This window comes from Streptopelia decaocto (genome assembly GCF_964273445.1).
Source record: "Streptopelia decaocto genome assembly, chromosome: 2".
Classification (NCBI taxonomy): Eukaryota; Metazoa; Chordata; class Aves; order Columbiformes; family Columbidae; genus Streptopelia; species Streptopelia decaocto.
The window spans coordinates 56,013,729-56,034,475 of record NC_138655.1 but is presented as its reverse complement, the minus strand read 5'-3'; the positions used below and the strand labels follow the sequence as shown (position 1 = coordinate 56,034,475).

The window sequence follows — 20,747 nt, the reverse complement described above, 5'->3', positions numbered from 1 at the left end:
TTAAGGGAGACATGAAAAATTTGACACAGTAGGGTTTAGTATGGCATTTCTTGTACATATATAGTTGTCATTGAAGCCTGTGAGAGTTCTGTGAGGGAAGATTGCCAGGTTGGCAATCTTGGAATTCTAGTTGGAATTCTAGTAAGATACCAAGAAGTTAATGGACAGAAATTAAACTGTGTTTTTCGTGTTTTCCGATGGCAAACGGTACAATAGGTGGACGATGTCTGACATTATTTAAATTTGTTGTGGGACTGATTTTGATACTCGTAGTTGCTTTTAGCTTTTATATTTACTACACGTAAATTTTATACTCCTTGATAGTTGAGAACACTCAGCAGTGCTGTTGATTTCAGATTAACCATTCAATATGTCAGCAGCCATGCAACGCCAGGGAATTAATGTAGCTGTTCACTGGGATCATAAGGAACATGGAGTTGGTCACGGAAACTTGTTTTTCCAGTCATAACCAGCCATGGAATTAATTCGTAACTCAGGAAGGTCTATGTAACATCTCTTCTGTTACTATATAATACTTCAAAAGCTGTTGACATTTTTTTCTAGCATCCTTTTTGGCCAGGAGTCCATTGGCCCACATCAAATGACCAAAATTGATAATATGCGAGCCCCAGCATAAAAGCGGGAGAGAGCAGAGCTCAACAGTTTCCTAAGTTCTTGCAGTAGGTGATATTTAAAAGAGCTCCCAGAGGTACAAAGGAAAAGGTTCAAACTGTAAAAAGGAAACCACAATGTTTGTCTCTGCCTGTTTGGGCTGGAGGGGACAGGGGACCTGCCCCCAAATCTAGTGACGGGGGGCAAGATACACCGACCAGGTGCTTCAAAGAGTTTACTGCCAAAGAAAGCATTGGTCTGCTCTGCCCACCTTGTGTGTACACTCATAGCAGTCTTCAGTGCTTCTGAAGGAGGGAGGGAGGGAGGGAAATGAGAACAGAGGATTAAAAATAAAAATAGAGAACAAACCAAACCAAACCAAAAAACCACACACAAAACCCTTTCAGAAGTGAGGGAAGGGAATGGGAATTCCTTCGTGGATCCTACAGGTAAGCAGCAGATCTGAAGCCCGGCATTAATACAGCACAAGTGTAACGTAAACAGACAGTCAAGTAGTCTCACTGTTTAAAAAAAGAGCGAGCAAAAAAGAGGAGGGCGAGAAGTACTATTCAAAGTACTACTCAAAGAGAGTAAAGTCTGGAAGAGCACAGCCCACGGCTGGCATCTCAGTATTTCTTTTCCATCACTTAGACCAATTTGAAAATAATCCCTGCAAAGAAGCTTTCAGAAGATGGCATTTTTGTGATTCAGTATAGCACCAATATTCCTTTTGAGTTTTATAACTGTTCCTAGGACATTCTTGGCAATGAATTTAAACTTTGTGAAAGAGGTTGCATTTCACTGTAAATGGTTATCTGGTATTCACAACACAAAATAAGCATTTGAATATTTATTGTGAGCACATTGCATTTTAGGGAGAACACACAAAGATTCTTACCACAATTATCTTGTTCCAGCTTTAACATATTAGCTGTCACCTCTTTAATGGATCTTGTGAGAAAGGAAAGTTTCTTTCTTTAACTCTCTTTTCCCCCTGCACGCAATTACCACCTCATTCAGAGCTCTTTGTGGCCACCTAATCTCTCTGATTATGTCTCTGACACTGCCACAATACTACATGACTGACATACCTGACAGCTGTGACTGGTGACAGAACACTCACAAAGCGAACCAGCTCTATGCAGGATGAGTATTACCTACCGCCAGCCCCACAGAACAAGCGTGCAAGGAAGGTAAAAAAGGGGTGGGGGCATTTCGCCACCAGTCTAACCCCTACCGATTTTTTTTTCCCCTCCTTTTAGAGCCAAACAGCATTGACAAGCAGAGCCTCTTTGTACATACCTACCTAATGAACCCATTGTCGGATGAATACAAAAGAACGCCCATTAGTATTTTAATTTTCAAGTCACAGAGTAGAAAACGCATGTTTGGAGACCTGACTTACAAAGTGGGGCTTGATGGATCATTTTGTCTCTCTCCGGCCCTTTTATGCTTCTCCGGGTCATAACTCCCAGCTGGTGCTCAACTGTCAGACCGAGGCAGGTGGCAATAGATGAGAGCCTGGGAGGAAAGATATACCTGAAAATGTCATTCCCAGACAATGAGCTGCCGCTGGAAACAAGCACAAACTATTTCAGGATTCAGCGTTTTGAGCCGTAAAGACATGATGTAGTATTACAAATAATTGGCTAATACAATAGCGGTAACGAAGACACTAATCAGGAAAAATATTAAGGTGGAGTGCTTGACAAGCAACTTACACTTAAAAACATTCCAGGTTTTTAAGTGGTATTTTTATATTAAAAGATTCATCTTGTCAGCACTGACTTCCTTTTTTTCCCCACAAAAAAAGAAGAGAGCATTAAGGAAGAGGGATGAAGTGGATTTTTCTAAACATACTGAATATTTAGAACAGATGATTTTGTTGCATCTTTCTGAGCTTTTGAGCAGCCTCAGAAATTACATGTTCCCAGAGTCAGAGAGAAGAGGCAGATATCAAACTACCATTTTCAAACTGGAATGTCTACAGGTCCACAGCCAAATGTGCCATTCAGGCATCCAGTTTTCAGAGACAATCACATAATATTTTGAAAAAATTAATTTAAATGCTTTATGTTAATCTGATTTTATATCTAAAAACTACTTGTGTAAGAGTTTCCTCAGACAATCATACAGCAAAAATAAAACATCCAAACTTGAAGGATATGCTTAGGAAAGCTTTGTGGTCAAACAGTATGTTATTGGAAGGTGAATTATTCATTTTCTGTCTTAACTTTCTTATGCTGCAAGGTGTTCATACAGTTACTATAGATTCAGCACATTACATTAAGTTTGAAAAGGTTTAAGGGGCAGTTCAAGTAAATAAAGTGTTTAAAGAAAACCTTCCTTTTAATCTGTCATGTTCCAACTTGCAACTCTTGTTTATTCCGTACTTTAAGTTACCACTAGCTAGGAACCTGTAACCCAGATTCCATGTTAAATAAGTAATTCATGTTAAAAAGCACATTGAGAAAAATCACTTTTACTGTTACTGTCAACTCAAATTTTCAAATGGGAAGCTAGAATCATTATTCTACTTAACTGGTAAATTTGATGAGAAAATTCGTATGATGCAAACTTTGCCGCTTAAAAAAAATGTCATCTTTCTTACTGAATATGAGGTATCACTGCAGGCAGGTGGATTCTTCACACAAATATTTCATGTCTGTCTTCCTGATAAGACATTCATTTTCTATGTTATTCTATTACCTAGTTTGGGGTGGGGGGAAAGTTAGAACAAGATAGCTGTGAATAAAAATCAGGATATTCAGCTACAGTCCCAGGGATGACTGATCTTAATTCTTAAGTCCACTCTTTCGTTAGCTTGCAAGGACTTTTGTTCCCATGCCTTTTCTCATTCCCAAAGATGCTGCAATATAGAAGGCTAACATACTTCACATATATACGATACATCACCTACTAACCTCGTAGTGAACTCCAATAGCCTTGTAGCCCCAAACTCCTCCACAAATCACAGGGGCAAGAATAGAGCAGCATTTCACTTAACAGGCATTCGTCCCACGAAAATGCCCCAAAGTCTTTAATGTTCTACTTCAAAAAGCTAGCACTGCCTTCAATAACTTACTTAATACACAAAAAATCCCTCACAAAATTCTCTTTACCATTTTAATCTTTTATATGATCCAAAATCATTTTCCAGACATCCAGGCCTCAATATCCACCTTTAGTAGGTTTTCTGAACGCTAATTAGTTTCAGATGCCAGGGCAACAATCTCCAAAACACACTGAAGCACGTGTACGGAATGTATTATAACTCCATTTGTAGGCAATGATGTGAAAACTTACAAAGCTGTTGAATAATTATGATTACTAATATCCCAATTAGCTTGAGCAGGTACAAAGACATCCTCAGTGTTAGACACTTAATGAATTTTTAAAAAATTATTTATGAATTTTCTCTCTGACTAGTCTTAAAACCAACAAATAAGATTAATTAAAGACACGTCGTTTAGGGTTTCTTTTTGTTTAGGTTGTTTTTTTTTTGAAGTGTACCTGCTTGGGATGTTTGAGCCAGTCTTCCCCGTCTGAGACAAAGGATTGCATCCAACAATGGGAGAAAATCGAAATAAGTTTCAAAACAGACAATGACTGAAAAGGAGAGAAGAATTATACCCAAAGCTAATTCTGATTCTTTTATCAGAAGTATCATGGTTTAAACTCTTAAATCCAATTTGCAGTCTTTGAGAATTGATCAGAATTGTTCTGTTTTGCTGTATCCCTAAAAGAGGCACAGACAGAGTTCAGGTCTTCTTCACAGTAAGCACTGGACAACTCAAAGCAGGATTGCCTTGATGACAAAAGTTTACTACATAGATAAGGCAACCATGGGGAAAGGAAACAGGCTGGTTTAGACTAAGAATGGGAGCAGTTTGAAGAGACTTCCTCAAGACTTCTGAAGTCTCACCAATATTCTCACTTCACAAGTAAAAATACATTGGCCATGCTCCAGCTCTTGCACCTTCGTTACTGGGGATAAACTTCACTCAGAACTGAAGAATCAACTACCCAAGACTTGGGCTGCCACTGAAGTGCTCCTTTCCTTCTCCTCACCCTCTCTGCCTCAAGACAAGCAAAAAACCAAAACCAAATGAACGCAAACAAAAGTTTGCATTGTGGATGGTCAAAAATAGCTGCTAAAGCAGTAAATGTATAGTGAACATGACTTCTATGTACAACAAATCACAAGCCTTCTCTTCAACAAATAAGACTTCAGCTGCATTAATGTGAAAGACCAAAAGAGAAACTGTAGAACAGCTGGAGGTAATGACCTGCAGTCCATACTACCTTCATCTCATGAGGATTACTCTAGGCTAGCAAGAGGCAATGACAACTTTAGGACAGAGGACAGCTGGAAGATATTACACTAGAAAACTCAGAGGCTTTGAAGATAGTGACATAGAGCTCTGTCTTTTTTCCAGATCTGGAAGAGACTCCTGATTACGCTTCTAAAACTGAACCAACACAGGCTTTTGGACACTAGGGTCTTTCTCAAAGGAAGCAGCCAAGCCTGCTGAGACAAGGCAGCAGGCAGAAGATTCCCTCCATTCTAACTCTGTATTCAGAACTACACAGGCATCAACCAGGGAAACATGCAAGTAACATCTGGCAGAGAGAGGGCAAGATGAACATGGTCACAGCATCTAGCAGACAGGAGCTTAAGTGTTCATTGAAGAATAAGGAGATGGCAAGTCTTCCCATGTCTAGTTCAATTTCTTTTAGTAAATCTTCCTTCTTTTCAGACCTGCTGAGAAACATAGTTTTATGAAGAAGTGGCAGCTTTAGCATGCTTTATCGTAACAGCAGTGGCATGTATCAAAGGCAATGCACTTCAGGTACTTTAGGTTCTTCCTCACAGGTTTTTCAGATTTCAGTTGTTTGAAAATGCAGTTAAACAAACAATCTCATATCGAAAGAATTTTCACTCATGCTTCTACCAACCTGATGAAGGGTATAATACACATAAGCTATGACAGAACTATGCTGTCAAAAAGCTACATTTCTAGCTTAAGGCAACTTCAGGCGTACAGCTCCATGCTGTAGAAATAAAATAGCAGACAGAACCAGAGGGGACAAAGGACATGGTAACAAGGGGTGAGCTGACTGCGGAAACTGCTGTTTGTCAAATCCTACAATATAAGAACTGGAGAGCACTCAACAAAATTAGAAGCCAGTTTAGTGCATACAAAAAATAACTTTCATTAAAAGAGCCTACAGTAAACTTTCAGAGCTTGCTGCCACACAAAGTTGTAGAAATGAAGTGTCAAAAGGGTTCAAAAAGGTAAATAGATAAATTCACAAACAGGTCCATAAATGGAAAAAAGGGATAGGTGGGAATCTACCTCTCATCCCTAATGCAGTGACTGCAGATGCTGAGGAAATGCAAGCGAAGTGAACCAGAGGCAGAGGCCAGGCTTATGTTGTCTCCCAAAGCAACATCTTTTCACCACTGTTGGAGGCAGAATACTGGGTTGTATGAATCGTTCCGATGGCTGAAGGTACCATTGCTCATGTTTAATTTACAGTGTTTTCACATTATTATAGTTAAAAAAACGCTTATGCTTGCCACTGAACTGTGTAAAAATTAAGGGTTGATTGTCAGATCATCAGTCTTGTTCCAGCTTTACCACATGAAGACATGACATTAACAGGTCAGCTGCTGTACTGTGATCCCTCCCGCTACTCCCCAACACCCCCCCAAAAAAGCATCGCCTAAAAGCAGGCAGCTAGATCCATCACCTACAGCAAGGAATTCTCTAACCAAAGACAGAAAATAGGTAGAATCAATGGTTAACACATAGATTTTATTTCCATATTTACAATGCTTGCAATAAAATAGATCAGTATCTAGCTATTCCCAATAAATGCAAAAATAGAAAACTTCCCTTCTCAACAAAAGTGCAAAAACATAAATTAGAACATGATAACTTTAAAATATACAATGTTGTTTCTCAGTGTTTTTACTAACAAAACAGACTTGTAAAACAAGCACCATAATTCATCTTACAGAAGACTTTCCATCAAAGCAGCATCACAGGGCAAAACAAGTAGGACGTTAGTACAGAAATGTAGTAGTAAATCTCAGAATATTTTAAATGGCATAAACTGTTATAAATTATTATAAACAGTTATAAAGCTATTCTATTTTTTTGCAATAGCTGTACCACATAACCGAATATTAACCGAGGCATGGGTGGTCGTCAGCACAAAAAAGAGACATTCAAATGTTCCTTCTGCCTTTGGCTTGAACTGGACTGGCACATTGATGTAATGATAGGATCTGTAAAAAGACAATTATGTGCATATTCATTGTTAATGAACAAGTAAATCCTACCAGATACAGAAATTCTTTTTTAGTGTTGATTTTCACCAAAACAGTATATTGGATGTGCACTAGATCATCAAGTTTGTAATACATTTGATTATGTATTATTCTTCTGAGGGACTTTGATTGTAACGGTCATTCTTTCCTACTGAATTACCACAATACCTTTCTGCTGCTGGTTTACCTATATAACTTTGGTCTGCCTCTTAACAATAATATGGACATTGCATAAACTATATTTAGAGCAAATTTACTACATTTCTTCCTTCTAGAACCCACGTGACAAGTACACTAAAATTTCTAATTCTTTTAAAAATTTCATCAATTTGAAGCTAGTAAAATAATTTCAATTACTTCTAATTGCCTCCACATTAAGAAACATTTTGCTGAATCACTGCAAGTCAATATACCCATCCTCAAACAGTGTTTTAAAGACTTTACATTACATCTTTTTAGGTTATATAATTCCTCTTCCATTCAGATTGCATAACAAACATACTAAATGTAATGCGTGGCTGTCCTCATTGCCAAAAGCCCAGAGTGAATGTTTTAAAATACGAGCTATACAAGCAATAAGGTGGAAATGCCGAGTGGCAGCATATTGGATTCCATCGCATCCAACAGAAACATCCAGCACTGACAGACACATAACATTAACAGGCGTGCATTGAAATAAGGGAAAAAGAACAGTAGCACTCAGTAAGACAACCAAAGAGGAGACAGCTTTGTTTTCTTTTATTGTAGCTTCAGTTTTCTCTTTCTTTTATTGTAGTTTCAGTTTTCTCCCCTTAACAGTATTTAGTACTACCCAACGTCCTCTGGCATGTGCTTATTTTCCCTACTTTTTCTTATTTTGCTCCTGCCTTTTCATATTAATTTAATCTGCACTAATTCAACCTATCATAATCAGTCTGCACTCTTACCCTTCTCCTACATTTGGAAATCATAATATTGGATTTACATATAAGCCTGATCCCAGCCTCATTTGTGTAATATCATCCTTAGTGCTAAAACAGTCACACTAGCAAATGTTTGGTTGTTTTTGTTTTTTTAAACTGATACTGGTCAATCATGTAACTTAAGGGTACACACTTTCAGAATAAAGCCACTGTATTCTTTAACTGGATTAATAACAAAACTAGGCACTAACTGTGTTGTAGTGAACTACAATCAATAATACAGCAGAGGAGTACAGCCAGATCACGGTTTCATGTCTTATACTCGATTGCTCAGTGTTGTGTAACAAGCCTGGCATGCTCGGTCTCTATCCATCTATAATATATGGCATGAAGATATTTCCTCAGCTTTATTAAAAAATGTCCATTTTATATATGAAGAACATCAGTATGACTATTTAATCTGTAACAGATACTTTGTATTAGAAAACACAAATTTTAGTAAGAATAGAGTCTAAAGCTGCATTCAGCCAGGCCATCTGAGAATTTATAAAAATAAAAGTAAATTCAGTAGAAAGCCAGACAGGATGCACAAGCCCATATCATCATCTCCAAAATAATACGCGTATGCTTCCTTACATATCCTAACACTTACTAAAAAAGAACAATATAACCAAACTCAAATTTATATGAACAAAAACTTAACAGGAAGTTTATATTGCTCTTTTAAAGAGATGGCCACATCTGGCTGTCAAATATTAATTTCCAGAATATGTACTATATGACTTCAGTGATACTGAGGCAGAGCACAGTTTCTAAGCATATGACAGCTACATTCAGCTTCATTTGACCTCTAAATTCACGTGTCCATTTGGTTGGTGCTATACACAATATTGCTCTTCTCTAAAAGCAGAACTGGACATTACTTTGGGTTTGTTTTGTAGCAGTTGATTTCTCACAGTTGGGATAAGGCTCAACACACTAGAGTTCCTATGCTTCCTAATCCAAAAGGAAATACTCTATTTTCATTTTCTTCAACTAACAAAATCAGAAAGTTCAGACTCCAGCTACTACAAAGCATAACTGTTCTTAGAAGCAACCTGGAATATTTTTCTGAAGTACTGTAGCCAGAAACTAGTCAAGAACAAGAGTTCCCCTCACAGTTAACTGTGGTTTTTTCTTAATTAAAAGTTTTAATTTACTTCAACCTTCTCATTATGCCTGCAGCTCAATTAGTCTATGGATACTATATGGCCTTTACAGGTTGCTGCATCAATTTCAAGTGGTATTTCTGGGAAGTCAGGTATGTCAAAGAACATTTCTTAGACAAACTAATACTATAATCTTCTAAACACAACAGCAGCAACACGTAAGTTCAAGAGGAACAATCTGGGTAAGCTGCCTCTAAGCCACAGTAACCAGATCTATCATCAAAAATAGCGACTCCTGACACCCAGAATAGTGGCTACTGGAAACAAAAATAATTAGTCAAGCAAAAACCAGTTTTATCTTTTAGTAATAACTGAAATGTATACTACCCTGTAATCAACTGATTTCAGGTGGCTTCTAAAGGCAATGCAATAGAAACACCTTAGTTTTCACACGTCTTTCAGACTGGCATAACCTGGTGGTCCTTCCAGAAACAGAACTTCAGCAAAAGTTTTTAAAAAGCCAAGTGGTTGATGTTTCATCTGCACATTTATACACTTGAAAGTGATCTTGTTAAAGGAACACACTCTGCAGTAAAAAAAATAGAACTCCACTTTTGAATGCGAATTCCAGACAATTCATTCTTACCCATTCTTTACAGGACTTACAACATTAGCTAAATGACATCTCTGTGCTTAAAAAACAAAATATACAGTTTAAGATATTTAGTGAAGTTTTGGGTTGTTTGTTTGTTTGTTTTACTTTTCTTTTTTCTTTTTTTTTTTTTTTTTTTTTTGTGTGTGTGTTTCTTGTTGTTTGTTTTATTCTGTGTGGTTTTGTTTGGTTGTTTGGGGGGAGGGCTCCTGGTTTTGTTTGTTTTTGTTTTTTTGTCCTACAGTTCTGGTTGAAAGATACTGTATTTGGATAAAGCCCATTACTATTTTCAGCTCAGCAAACTGTGGTAAAGGAACCAGCAGTGATAAGTATTAGTACTTGTGATCATGTAACCAACTGAAGAACTGGCAAGTCACCACACCAACTTCTGAAGGTCAGACTCTTAATATTAAATACAAACTTGCAATTCCATTATCCAGATTTAAAACCTGATTACACTGGATTGTTTTCAAATTCGGCCCTCAAAGTGAAGAGCACGTAACAGACCATGTTTACCACATGACACTTTTTTGGTCCAAAAATACAGGTAGGTGGTACTCTCTATTTTTACATTCTTATCTACAAGCTAATATTTGAAGTTCCAGAAAAGTTTTCTTTATCCAGTTACTTTTGAACATTACTTTGTAAGAAGTCCTGTTAACCTAGCTTAGTTGGAAACAGTTAACGTTGGCTTTCCTGAAACCCTGCTCGATGCTACTCTCAAATAAAATCCATTTTAAAAGTTCTTTTAACACTTTTAAAAGCACCTATCCAAGTAATTCTTCTGTGCTTTATGCTCTTAATGGGAGAGCGGCTTCAGAGAGCTATGTTGATTTCAGGTAAATGAATTTTTAAAAAGCTTGGGAAGGGTAATATTTACGGCTGGAGAAAAAACAGCTAGAGTTACTAGAAAAAAAGGTTGTAGAATGTTACTACAAAGTGCAGTATATTCAGTTGATAACCTTTAGAATAGTAGACTGAATTCTAAACTTGTTAACTCTACTTTGGATACTTTTAAACACCGAAAGGAGCTTATAATCTCTCAGAAAAATATACCAAATAGATTTTACAGAATTCATCAAGAATATTTTTGAAATATTTAAGTGTCTTCCAGTGAAGTCACTCATCTTTTTTTTCCAGAGACAATTAAGTCAAGCTGTCCTTTGTCTGTAGCTGTACAGACTAAGACAGACCTAGCTAGTCATCTTTGAATAGATTTTATCTTGGTCACTGCCTCCATAAAAAACCAAAAACCCTTCTGTTCTGTCTGATGTAACATATTTAATAAGAAAATGCCAGTTAAGTAGAAACACTGGAACACAAGCCTAAGTGGAGTTATAACACTTTGCACTGAAAAGCACCATTAAGAATCCCTTGAACACCTGTGGCTAACACCACCACAGCCCTGTCTTTAAAATAAATGTTAAGTACCACCGGGAGACACAAAACTAGTTAAGGAGCCAGAATATCTAGTTTCATTTATGATTTGGTTCACAATCTCTGTTCCATACACCCTTAGTTTCCCCGTCTTTAAAATGGGGACCTGTTTAAACATGTGCGCTGTGTGACTTCAAATGAAACAGTAATGTTTCTGTCTTCCTGACAACCCCCCTGTTACAGACAAGCATGTGAGGTGCTACACTTCTTGGAGAGATGACTAATAGGACTGTCAAATACTCGTTGTAATGAACTCTAAAAATGACTGGGTTTATTTTGAGGGATTGTTATCAGCATCTTGAAAATTCTTTTTATGCAGGTAATACACTGAAATACTTGGTATGACCAGGCACTTCCACTGGCTGCCCAAACCTTATATTTGCAGAGGATCTTTGCAGCTCTGCAGGTTTGTCAAATTAGAAGCATGATGAAGGCAATTTGCTTGGGCTGTTGTGCAGAAAGTATAAATGGAAGGAATGACTTGATTGTGCACAGCATGCCAAATGGTTAAATGAAGCATTAGGCTTAGCATTAAAAGCAGCAGCACTGTTAGGAACAATTTGCAGGAAAGAAATTGGCAGATGCAGAAATAACTGTGTGGGCTCATTCTGCTTCTAACCAAGATTACAGAGTACAGCTTAGAAAAACAAAAAAACCAAACAAAAACCAAAACCACACCTTTAACTAGAGAGCTAGAACACTGGATAATTACATCTGCATTTTAGCACTGTACATATAGAGAAGATATTTATCTTATTGAATTATTTGTTTAATTTTTTTGTTAGAAGATAATGTTAGCATATGCATTACTCACCTTAGAGAGTAATTCGTGTGCTTGATGTAGAAAGGCTCTCCGGGTCTTAAAAATGTCAGCTGCAATTTAATACAAAATGCTTAAAAGCGCACTATATCTAAGCCTATCGTATTCAATTTATGACATGCTTAAGATAAATCAGGTCACTTCCAAATACAGCTTTACAGAGACCCAGGGTTTAAAAAGAAACCATGCCCAGATTTGTGCATAGTAAGAAAAATTTACATCTCAATATTTTAATGAAGTTGGAAAAAAAAAAAAAAAATCAGGATAACAACAAATCTATGCAAACTATAATCTATTATTTTTTCAGTTGCAAATATATTACAAATACACTCACTGATTCAGACAAAAGAAAAGAGAAAAATTACAGGAGAGCAAAATTCTTCAAATATAACGTTGACTTTCGAAACTAACAAAATAAGACTTGTACTATTGCAGTCTTCTGTCAAGATTAAAAAAAAAATTGCAGTTGAATTGCCAGAAGGACTCATGAAAATGTATTTAAAATAAAGTCTGTCAAACTTACCAGATGTGTTTTAAAGGAATTATTCCGCAAATTGACCTTCAATGTGCATGACTCCCCAACTCTCGTTGGAGGAAATATGTACAGGTCTTCTGGTGCATACACCCCTCGAGGCACCTCCTCTTCTCTGATTTGGAAAAGGAATTAAAGATATTAAAATTTCCTACTTATATGGTCTGGATATATTGACTTTATACTTCAAAATAACAGGCGTATTTTTTGTGACTAAATCAGAAAAAATGGAAAGATCCTGAAGGCATACACTCTCACGCCTTAAATTTTATAGGCAAAAACATTTTAGCCAGAAAGAATGAAAACATCACCACGGCATAAATATATAGACATTTGCTTATACACACTTCCACAATCTGCATTTTCCCCACATATGCTTTACTACAGAAATGGACACTCCTCTCAGAGAATCTGCGTTTAAACAAAACATTTTACTCCCCTGACATACGCACATCAACCCCCAAGTAAAAGAACCGGAAATCAACTTCAGACTGAAGAACAGCAAGGTTAAGACATACAGTCCAGTGGTCTTCTCAGAAATGCTGTTAGAGTTTTATGGAGTCTCCAAAAGGGGAGTACATTATAAGTATACACAAGATTCTGCTGCTGATACTAGTTCATCTACAACAGTAAATCGTGGTTGGGCAACCTAGAAACCCAACTAAAAAGGCACGGGAGGTTGAACAGCACAAAGCCACTGAAAGGCTTGGCAAGTCTGGGTTTTGCAGCTGTTTACTCTTTAACGTAGAATTGTAGGATAATTCAGGTCAGAAGAGACTCAAGAGGTCTCAACTTCTTGCTCCAAGCCGGGTCAGACCAGGCTGCTCAAGGCTTTGTAAGGTCAGATCCCGAAAACCTTCAAGGACAGAGATCACAGCCTTTTCTACCATATAGCTGGTTTAATGGTAAACAAGGTTTTGGTTGTGGGTTCCTGCCCCCAACTTTTACCCAATAGCAGACTCTCTTGTTTCAAGTTCTGTTCATACATACCTTGCTTTAGCTGTACGTGCTGGAGAGCAAACCTTCATTTTTGGTATAACTGAAAGCTCAGTTTTCGTGAAGGCACGTGCAGAAGTTTTCACATTTGAAGTGCAATTTTCTAGTTTAGTACCCTATTGGCAAAAATAGAGAAAGCCTTTAACCTTCGCATTCAAAAGTATTTTATAGTTATCAAATATGTCATTTCCCTTGCATAATCCAAGACTTTTTATTTAAAGTATCATTTTTCAGTAACAGCAGAGTCTGGATCATTGAGATAGAAGCAATGATTTAGGAAGAATACTCTAACAGGTTTCTGTGTCTTATGCATACTTTATTTCATAGAATCACAGAATAGTTTGGGTTGGAAGGGACCTTCCAAGGTCATCTAGTCCAACCCCCTGCAATGAGGGGATCTTCAACTAGATCAGGTTGCTCAGAGTCCCATCCAGCCTGGCCTGGAATGTCTCCAGGGATGGGGCATTTACCACCTCCCTGGGCAACCTGGACTAGTGTTTTACCACCTGCACTGTAAAAAAACCCAAACAAACAAACCAAAACACAACAAAAAGAAACCCAAAAGTAAAAAGCCAGTTCACAACAAACTGGCAGTGCAGGTGGAATCTCAAGAAGGCTGCTAGAAATGAAGATTTTACTAAAAGCCAAAACAAAAAACAATTCCTCTGCAGATATTCTGCCCATATGCCTCAAGAACAGCAGGTGGCTAACAACTGCTCAAAAGAAGGAAGGTGTAAGTCGTTTTTGTAGCTTGAAGTCTCACAGCAGCAAAAAGCTTTGGAATAATTTTATATTAGCCACAACATATCCTTCTCAGAGAAAGGTCTCTCCAGAGAAACTGAATGTGATAATGTATTATATGGCAATTGTTAACATTCAGAAATTAGGCCAAAATACTTACCATCATTCAGTGTACTATAACACAAGGATAACAGATCACACTAAGGGAATACTTCACCAAATGGCCGATTTCAAATTCTGTGTTGTTTCACAAATCTAGCCAGATATTGTTTGAAGCCTCTTGGGTCACATCATCTTGAACAAAGTTGAAGAACCAGAAGAACCTCCTACACTTATCGTTGTACAACACCACCTGAGTTTTTGAAACTCTGCTGATGTTTTAGACAACCAGTTGATTCCCTTACACAGGGAAGGTTTAAAAAAAGAGTCATCTTCAATAGACCTGCTATGACAAACTTGTCTTCTAGACATTCATTTCTTCTACTGAAAGAGCTGCTAAACAGTTTGTCAGAAATAGCAGCACCCAAAAAAAACAAAAAAAACCTTAATTTTAAAGCATATTTTCCATTTGCAAATAATCCATGAACCACAGTAGAACCCAATACATAAAGACAAGAAAGGATTTGTACATGTATCTTGTTTTAAGAGCTTTCAGTTTTCCACGCAGGGAAAAATGATGGTGTTGTGCCTCAGTGTTATAATTCAAGTTCTAATTTACCAGTAAGGCAAGTTTACACCCCAAGAATAAAGCACGTTATGGAAAACTATCAGAAGTTCCCCTGGTCTTTATAAGGGCATCTTGAAGTACTGCACCCTTTACCGTGGCCCATACTGTATTTTCCTGTCCAAACGAAAGCAGTGTGTTAATACTGTCCAAATGGTTACAACTGAGTGCTGTTGTTTCAAAGCAACCTCAAAAGCATAGAAATTTGTTTAGCTTTAAAACTAGAATTACTTTGCTCACAGAGCCTCAAAAGATTTTTCCTTCTCTCACTCCTGGGATACCCAAAGAAGATGTACTTTGTACTGCTGATACTAATACTACTAATCGAATCGGGACTCTTAGTTAGCAGAATGTTTTGTGTTAAGTATTAAGAAATTCAGCTCAGTTTGTTGCAAAATGATACATTTAGAAGTCACATAGTTACATAACTAAACTACATAAACCATGTACATTTAAAAATGGTCTGCACTTAACACTTGTATAATAATATCTTCAAACAACAGAAGGAATTCTTTACGCAGTCCTCAGCTTTCTACCTCCAAAGGAGCAATGGCAACTAAGGTGCTGCCTCAGCCTTCCGCCAGGTTCTTGCTAGTTCCCAGTTTCACCCAGAACGGACCAATAATTAGACCGAAATACCAACCCAAGACTCCTGCACACAATGGTCATACTCATTCTTAGCTCAAAGATCTCAGAACAATACCTGAGAGCAGCCTAACAAATGTTTCTCAGGAAAAGAAAAAACTAAGCTGGAATGGCCAGTGCTGAGAGGTTGGGGCTGCAAAGCACATGTAGAATCCTCCCTTTCTTTATCTCTGGGATCAGTTTTGGAGACACGATCTTCTGAGCTCCTGACTATGGTTTCCACTGGTGGGGACTGTAAACGCATGCAGAGCGTAATGAAAGTCACAGTTAACTGTTTTTTCAGGAAAAAATAAAAGTGGTAAAATCCACTGATTTTCCTAACTTCACCTTGTTCTTTTAGTTCTTTCCTGAGCTCTCCCAGATTTTTCATTTCTTTTGAAGTGGGGCTATAAATAGGTACCACTCAGTCAATTCTGAATGACAGTAAGTCAGTCTTCCCACTTCATTCTATCAAAAGTCACATTAACCAGAGCCCTAGTAACCCTAACCCTCTGCCTCAGGAAACCCAGCAGGATCCAAGTATTTTTGAAAGCTGTAGTAACACAGTCTAAGGCAGGGGTTTCAAACTCATTTGCACCAGGGGCCACATCAGCTTTGCGGTTGCCTTCAAAGGGCCGAACGTAATTTTAGGACTGTATAAATGCAGGAGCAGTTACCTTTATACAGTTCTAAAATTACATTTGGCCCACTGAAAGGCAGCCACAAGGCTGATGTGTCTCCCGGGCAAAATGAGTTTAATACCCCTGGTCTAAACTCTTGATCATTAGGACATAATAATTATAGTTGAGTTGTCTTCTCTACTAAAAGTGGATGTTTAAAAAGCTGCAACAATTTAAGTAAAAGTTCTGTGTTGACCCCTCTTCCAAAGAGATGTATAGTTCCTTACCTAGCAGATAAACAAGTATTTCCCTTTCAACTCTTTTTCAAAATGATTGTGACATATCTCACGTAATTTCTACAGATTCTTTCCCATATGCACAGAGATGTTGGAAAGATCTAATTGTTAACAGCTTTGAAAAGAATCAAGAGGAACAAATCTGACACAGTATTTCAAAAACATTAATATCAAGTTGTGCTGCTCAGATTTACACAACTCTTGACAACTAGTCATGTTTTAAAAAGAGAATTCTTCAAAACTCTGGGTTTCTGATAAAGAACTAATCTCTCAGTTTCAGCTAGCTTTAAACAGACAAACGGCATAGACATTTTCCTCCTCTTAAGGAAAATTATATTCAAAGAATTAGATGAAAGTTGAATAAAAACTCCTCCCAAACCAAACATTATACAGGTCTCATTCTCCATGCCAAAATTAGAAGCTATTTAACACATACTTTTGTAATAAGTCCCCTTTCAAGACAATTAGCTACTGGGAAGAACAAGGACTCTACAAAATAAAAGGTGAGGTACCCCAGCAAGAAGGGTAAATAAGGTTCCTACTACACAAAAAGGTTTGATACTCTAAAGAAAGATCCCAAATTTTTAGCTGCGCTTCTTAGAAAAATCAAGTCAGTCTCTGGAGAGGACAGCAAAGCATATATAGCAATCATACAATACTGAATGCACAAAGTCCTCATATTCACCTCATTTAACTAATTATTAGAATTAATTCTTCCTAATAGTACTAGATTCTCTGTCCTCTGTAGACTCCTCTTGTGTGGATGGTAAGGTAGGGATGAAAAGCAAAGCAAGGCGTGAGAGCACAGAAAATCAGTTCTAACTCTCAAATCCCTCTTTCCAAGCCTCACCATAAAGTTAGAACTGAGGAACAATATGGGAGCAAAGAAGAGTTCAAATCACAGAATGACAGAATGTTAGGGATTGGAAGGCACCTTGAAAGATCATCCAGTCCAATCCCCCTGCTGGAGCAGGAACACCTAGGTGAAGTTACACAGGAAGGTGTCCAGGTGGGTTTTGAATGTCTCCAGAGAAGGAGACTCCACAACCTCCCCGGGCAGCCTGTTCCAGTGCTTTGTCACCCTCACTGAGAAGAAGTTTCTTCTCATATTTAAGTGGAACCTCTTGTGTTCCAGTTTGTACCCATTGCCCCTTGTCTTATAATTGGTTGTCACCTAGAAGAGCCTGGCTCCATCCTCGTGACACTCACCCTTTACATATTTATAAACATGAATGAGGTCACCCCTCAGTCTCCTTCAAGCTAAAGAGACCCAGCTCCCGCAAAATCCAAAATCGCTCCCGTGTACAAATCTCAAATACCACCCCCACCTACATTGTTACTCTGATAAAATACTCAAACAGATTCTATAAAAGACAAATCCGTATCTCCAATATGGATGTTTGAAAATTCCAGTAAGTTAAGTTCCATAATACAGCAAAGGTCAGTTGCTTTGCCATTTATTTACAAAAATAAAACCAATCCAGGTAGCGTCTGATACAAACAAGTCTGCATCTACAGCAACAATTCCCACAGAAAGCAAGTTTGTCTCTACTTTCTCCAAACAAAATAAAATCTTATCTCTTAAATGGCAAAAGATAATGCATTATCATATAAGCAAAGCAAAAAAGGTATTTTTGTAACACAAGAAAAACAGTACAGTTTAGTTCAATAAAATATCAGCAGGGTTTTTTTCAGAATGTGCCATGAGAAAGAGTACTGTATAGTAAAATTAAGATGTTATCAAAAATGCACACTCAGGACAGTGTTTATAACATTTATATACTTACTGTTCCAGAAAGATGAAATCTTAATTTGTGTTTCCGACTAGGTTTTTCAACTGGGTGACACTCAATGTTCCAGAACTGGGAGTAATCTCCTTTATCTCTAGGTAAAAACATTATGGCAATCTACCAAAACAAGTGAAAAATTTTGCAGGAGCTTATTAAGATAATCTATACATCTTCACAATTTTACCTACACAAAGTTGCAGTTAAGCACAAAATGTATACACTGCAGAACATACATTCCACACACAAGTCATCTTGCAGAAAACAATACAGCTTGTCCTCCTTTGCCCATAAGAGAGACAATTCTAATGAAACAGGTTGTGCAAAAAATCTCAACATTTGAGTCCAACTAATCTGCTTTAAGTAAACCCAGGAAGTGCTTGCACAATTATTTCTATTAGTAAAATGGAGGAGAAGGGGACCAGGAGGGGAAATACGTGCAGCTGAAGGCCAGCAATAGCTTCCTTCATCTGTCAGCTCAGCCGTGAACAACTGCACTCCTCCAGCTCCAAGTCTGTCAGCACACTGTGCTACAATTACCAGAAGGTCTGAAATTTAAGCCAACTTGCAGGCTACGCATTTGATCATCCTTAAAGGCCACCTACATAACAAAGGCTTGTCTTTGTATAGTGCTGTACCATGTTAATGCAGGAGTAAACTTGTATTGTTTTCTGAGTTGAGCTTAGGGCAAGAAAGAAAAGGGGAGCAACAAATTAGGATAGATCACTACAACTGTATCTAATCAGCCAAATATTATCATACCCACTGCAAAAAAAAGCAAATCATGATAGCACTGTACCTTATCAGCTTCAGCCAACAGCCTGACATGCCAATAATGTAAATATTATTCAAATAGGCCTGAACTAGGATTGTTAAGGCAAAGACAATTGTCTAAACTCAAATATTGATTTTCAATATTATGAAATAACTATGAAACTGTACAGGAGTAAGATTTTTATTCCTTGTCTATAGATTACAAATCGCATCATCATAGAAATGACGTAGCTAAGGAATGTCATAATAATTCATACTGATTAAAAGACAGGTGTTCATGAAGATGAACAGATAGAATTGAAGTAGCATTGAGGGAGAAGGTGAGGGACAAAAGCCCCATAGAAACCCACTGGGTATGTCCCTGGATGTGCTTTATAACTGTGGTTATGAAACCCTCTACTGGCCAGGAGATAAAATTGTAACTCAAATGAAATTAACTTTAGAAACAGACAACTGTTCCTGAACAAGTATAACAAGACTCCTTCTAAGGAAAGGAAACCAGTTCTTGCACCAGTTTCGTAAGAACACAGTATTATTTGTGTTTATCTTTCAGATTTTTGCAAAACATTTTAAAACAATTTTAATAATTTTCTGTTCTAAAATAATTTATCTTAAAAAAAAACCCACAAACCAAAAAAATACCACCATGTCAAACTGCAGATGGTAGGAATTCTTATAATCAAGTCAGCTGACATTATAACAGCTGTGGTTAAATAGATACTGCCTACTTGATACACCCCAAACCTAGTTTTGAGAGGCCAACATTTTATCATTATCAGATGAAGTATGACCAGCTTCAAAAATTCAGACATTATTTCACAAAATTTCTCATATAAGATCACATTTCACAACTGAGATACATTAATATACTTGAAACATTTATAAATGTCAGTTTACCTTATCCTTTTCATGAGCTTCAAGAGTACCAGAAACACGGGAACATCTGAAAGCGGAGTAAGTAACCCTATGAACACAATTAGTTCCATCCACACCCTGTAAATAAAGTTGAGTCAGATTCAGAATGGAAAGGCAAAACACCACCACGCAGCACACCCCCACAGAGATCACCCTTTCAAAGGACTGAAGAAAATATACCCAGCAAGATGCTTTCAAGGGAATAATATTGACTCCCTAAAAGCAAATTAATAAGAACTAAAGCTACTACAACATCTAGGCCATTCACCACGACTACTGACTTGTAGTTTGAGGTGGTACAGTGGCTGGAACACAGCACCCTCAGTCTTCTAGGCTACAGTTAATAACACAACCATTTTTCGTCATTTAATGACAACAGACCATAATAATTCTAGCATAAAATCAAAGTGACCACCACAGCATTTCAGGCTATCAAAGAAACAGGGAAGCATTTACAAATATCAATGGTGCAGCTACAGTAACTGCACAGGTGACAGCAGTGTAACTCAAATATCCTTGACCTAACTTAAATTACCCACAGAGATACCACGTACAGTGTAATTCCAGCAGCACGAGTCTCAAGGCAAATCTAGCATTCTGGAGCTAAAAGGGACGCACATCTTTCACATATGCTTAACTAATTAATGCAATCTGGATGACTATACTGGATGAGCACAAGCAAACTCTATATGCCAGTAAGTGAACCAAAAATGGTCTCACAGAGCACTGGTTCACAGTCAGGGAGCATATTAGTGATGAAAAAAGGAGTAAAACAAGTCCCTGATGTGCACAGAGGCAAAAAGAATCTTTGTAGCCAAATTCATGCT

General features: G+C 37.5%; 1 protein-coding gene across 6 annotated transcripts in view; it reads right to left on the bottom strand.

Moving 5' to 3' along the window:
• Nucleotides 1-6,413: 6,413 nt before the first annotated feature.
• CEP192 (centrosomal protein 192) overlaps nt 6,414-20,747 on the bottom strand; it is a 67,432-nt gene continuing 53,098 nt past the window's right edge. For all 6 annotated transcript variants that reach the window (XM_082047080.1, XM_082047079.1, XM_082047081.1 and 3 more), the window contains 6 exons: nt 19,903-19,998; nt 18,232-18,351; nt 13,434-13,555; nt 12,435-12,558; nt 11,906-11,964; nt 6,414-6,910 (listed from right to left, as the gene is read on the bottom strand). In XM_082047080.1, coding sequence (XP_081903206.1) covers nt 6,772-6,910; nt 11,906-11,964; nt 12,435-12,558; nt 13,434-13,555; nt 18,232-18,351; nt 19,903-19,998 — 660 coding nt within the window. In that variant the 3' untranslated portion in view covers nt 6,414-6,771. The remainder of the gene's footprint in view (nt 6,911-11,905; nt 11,965-12,434; nt 12,559-13,433; nt 13,556-18,231; nt 18,352-19,902; nt 19,999-20,747) is intronic.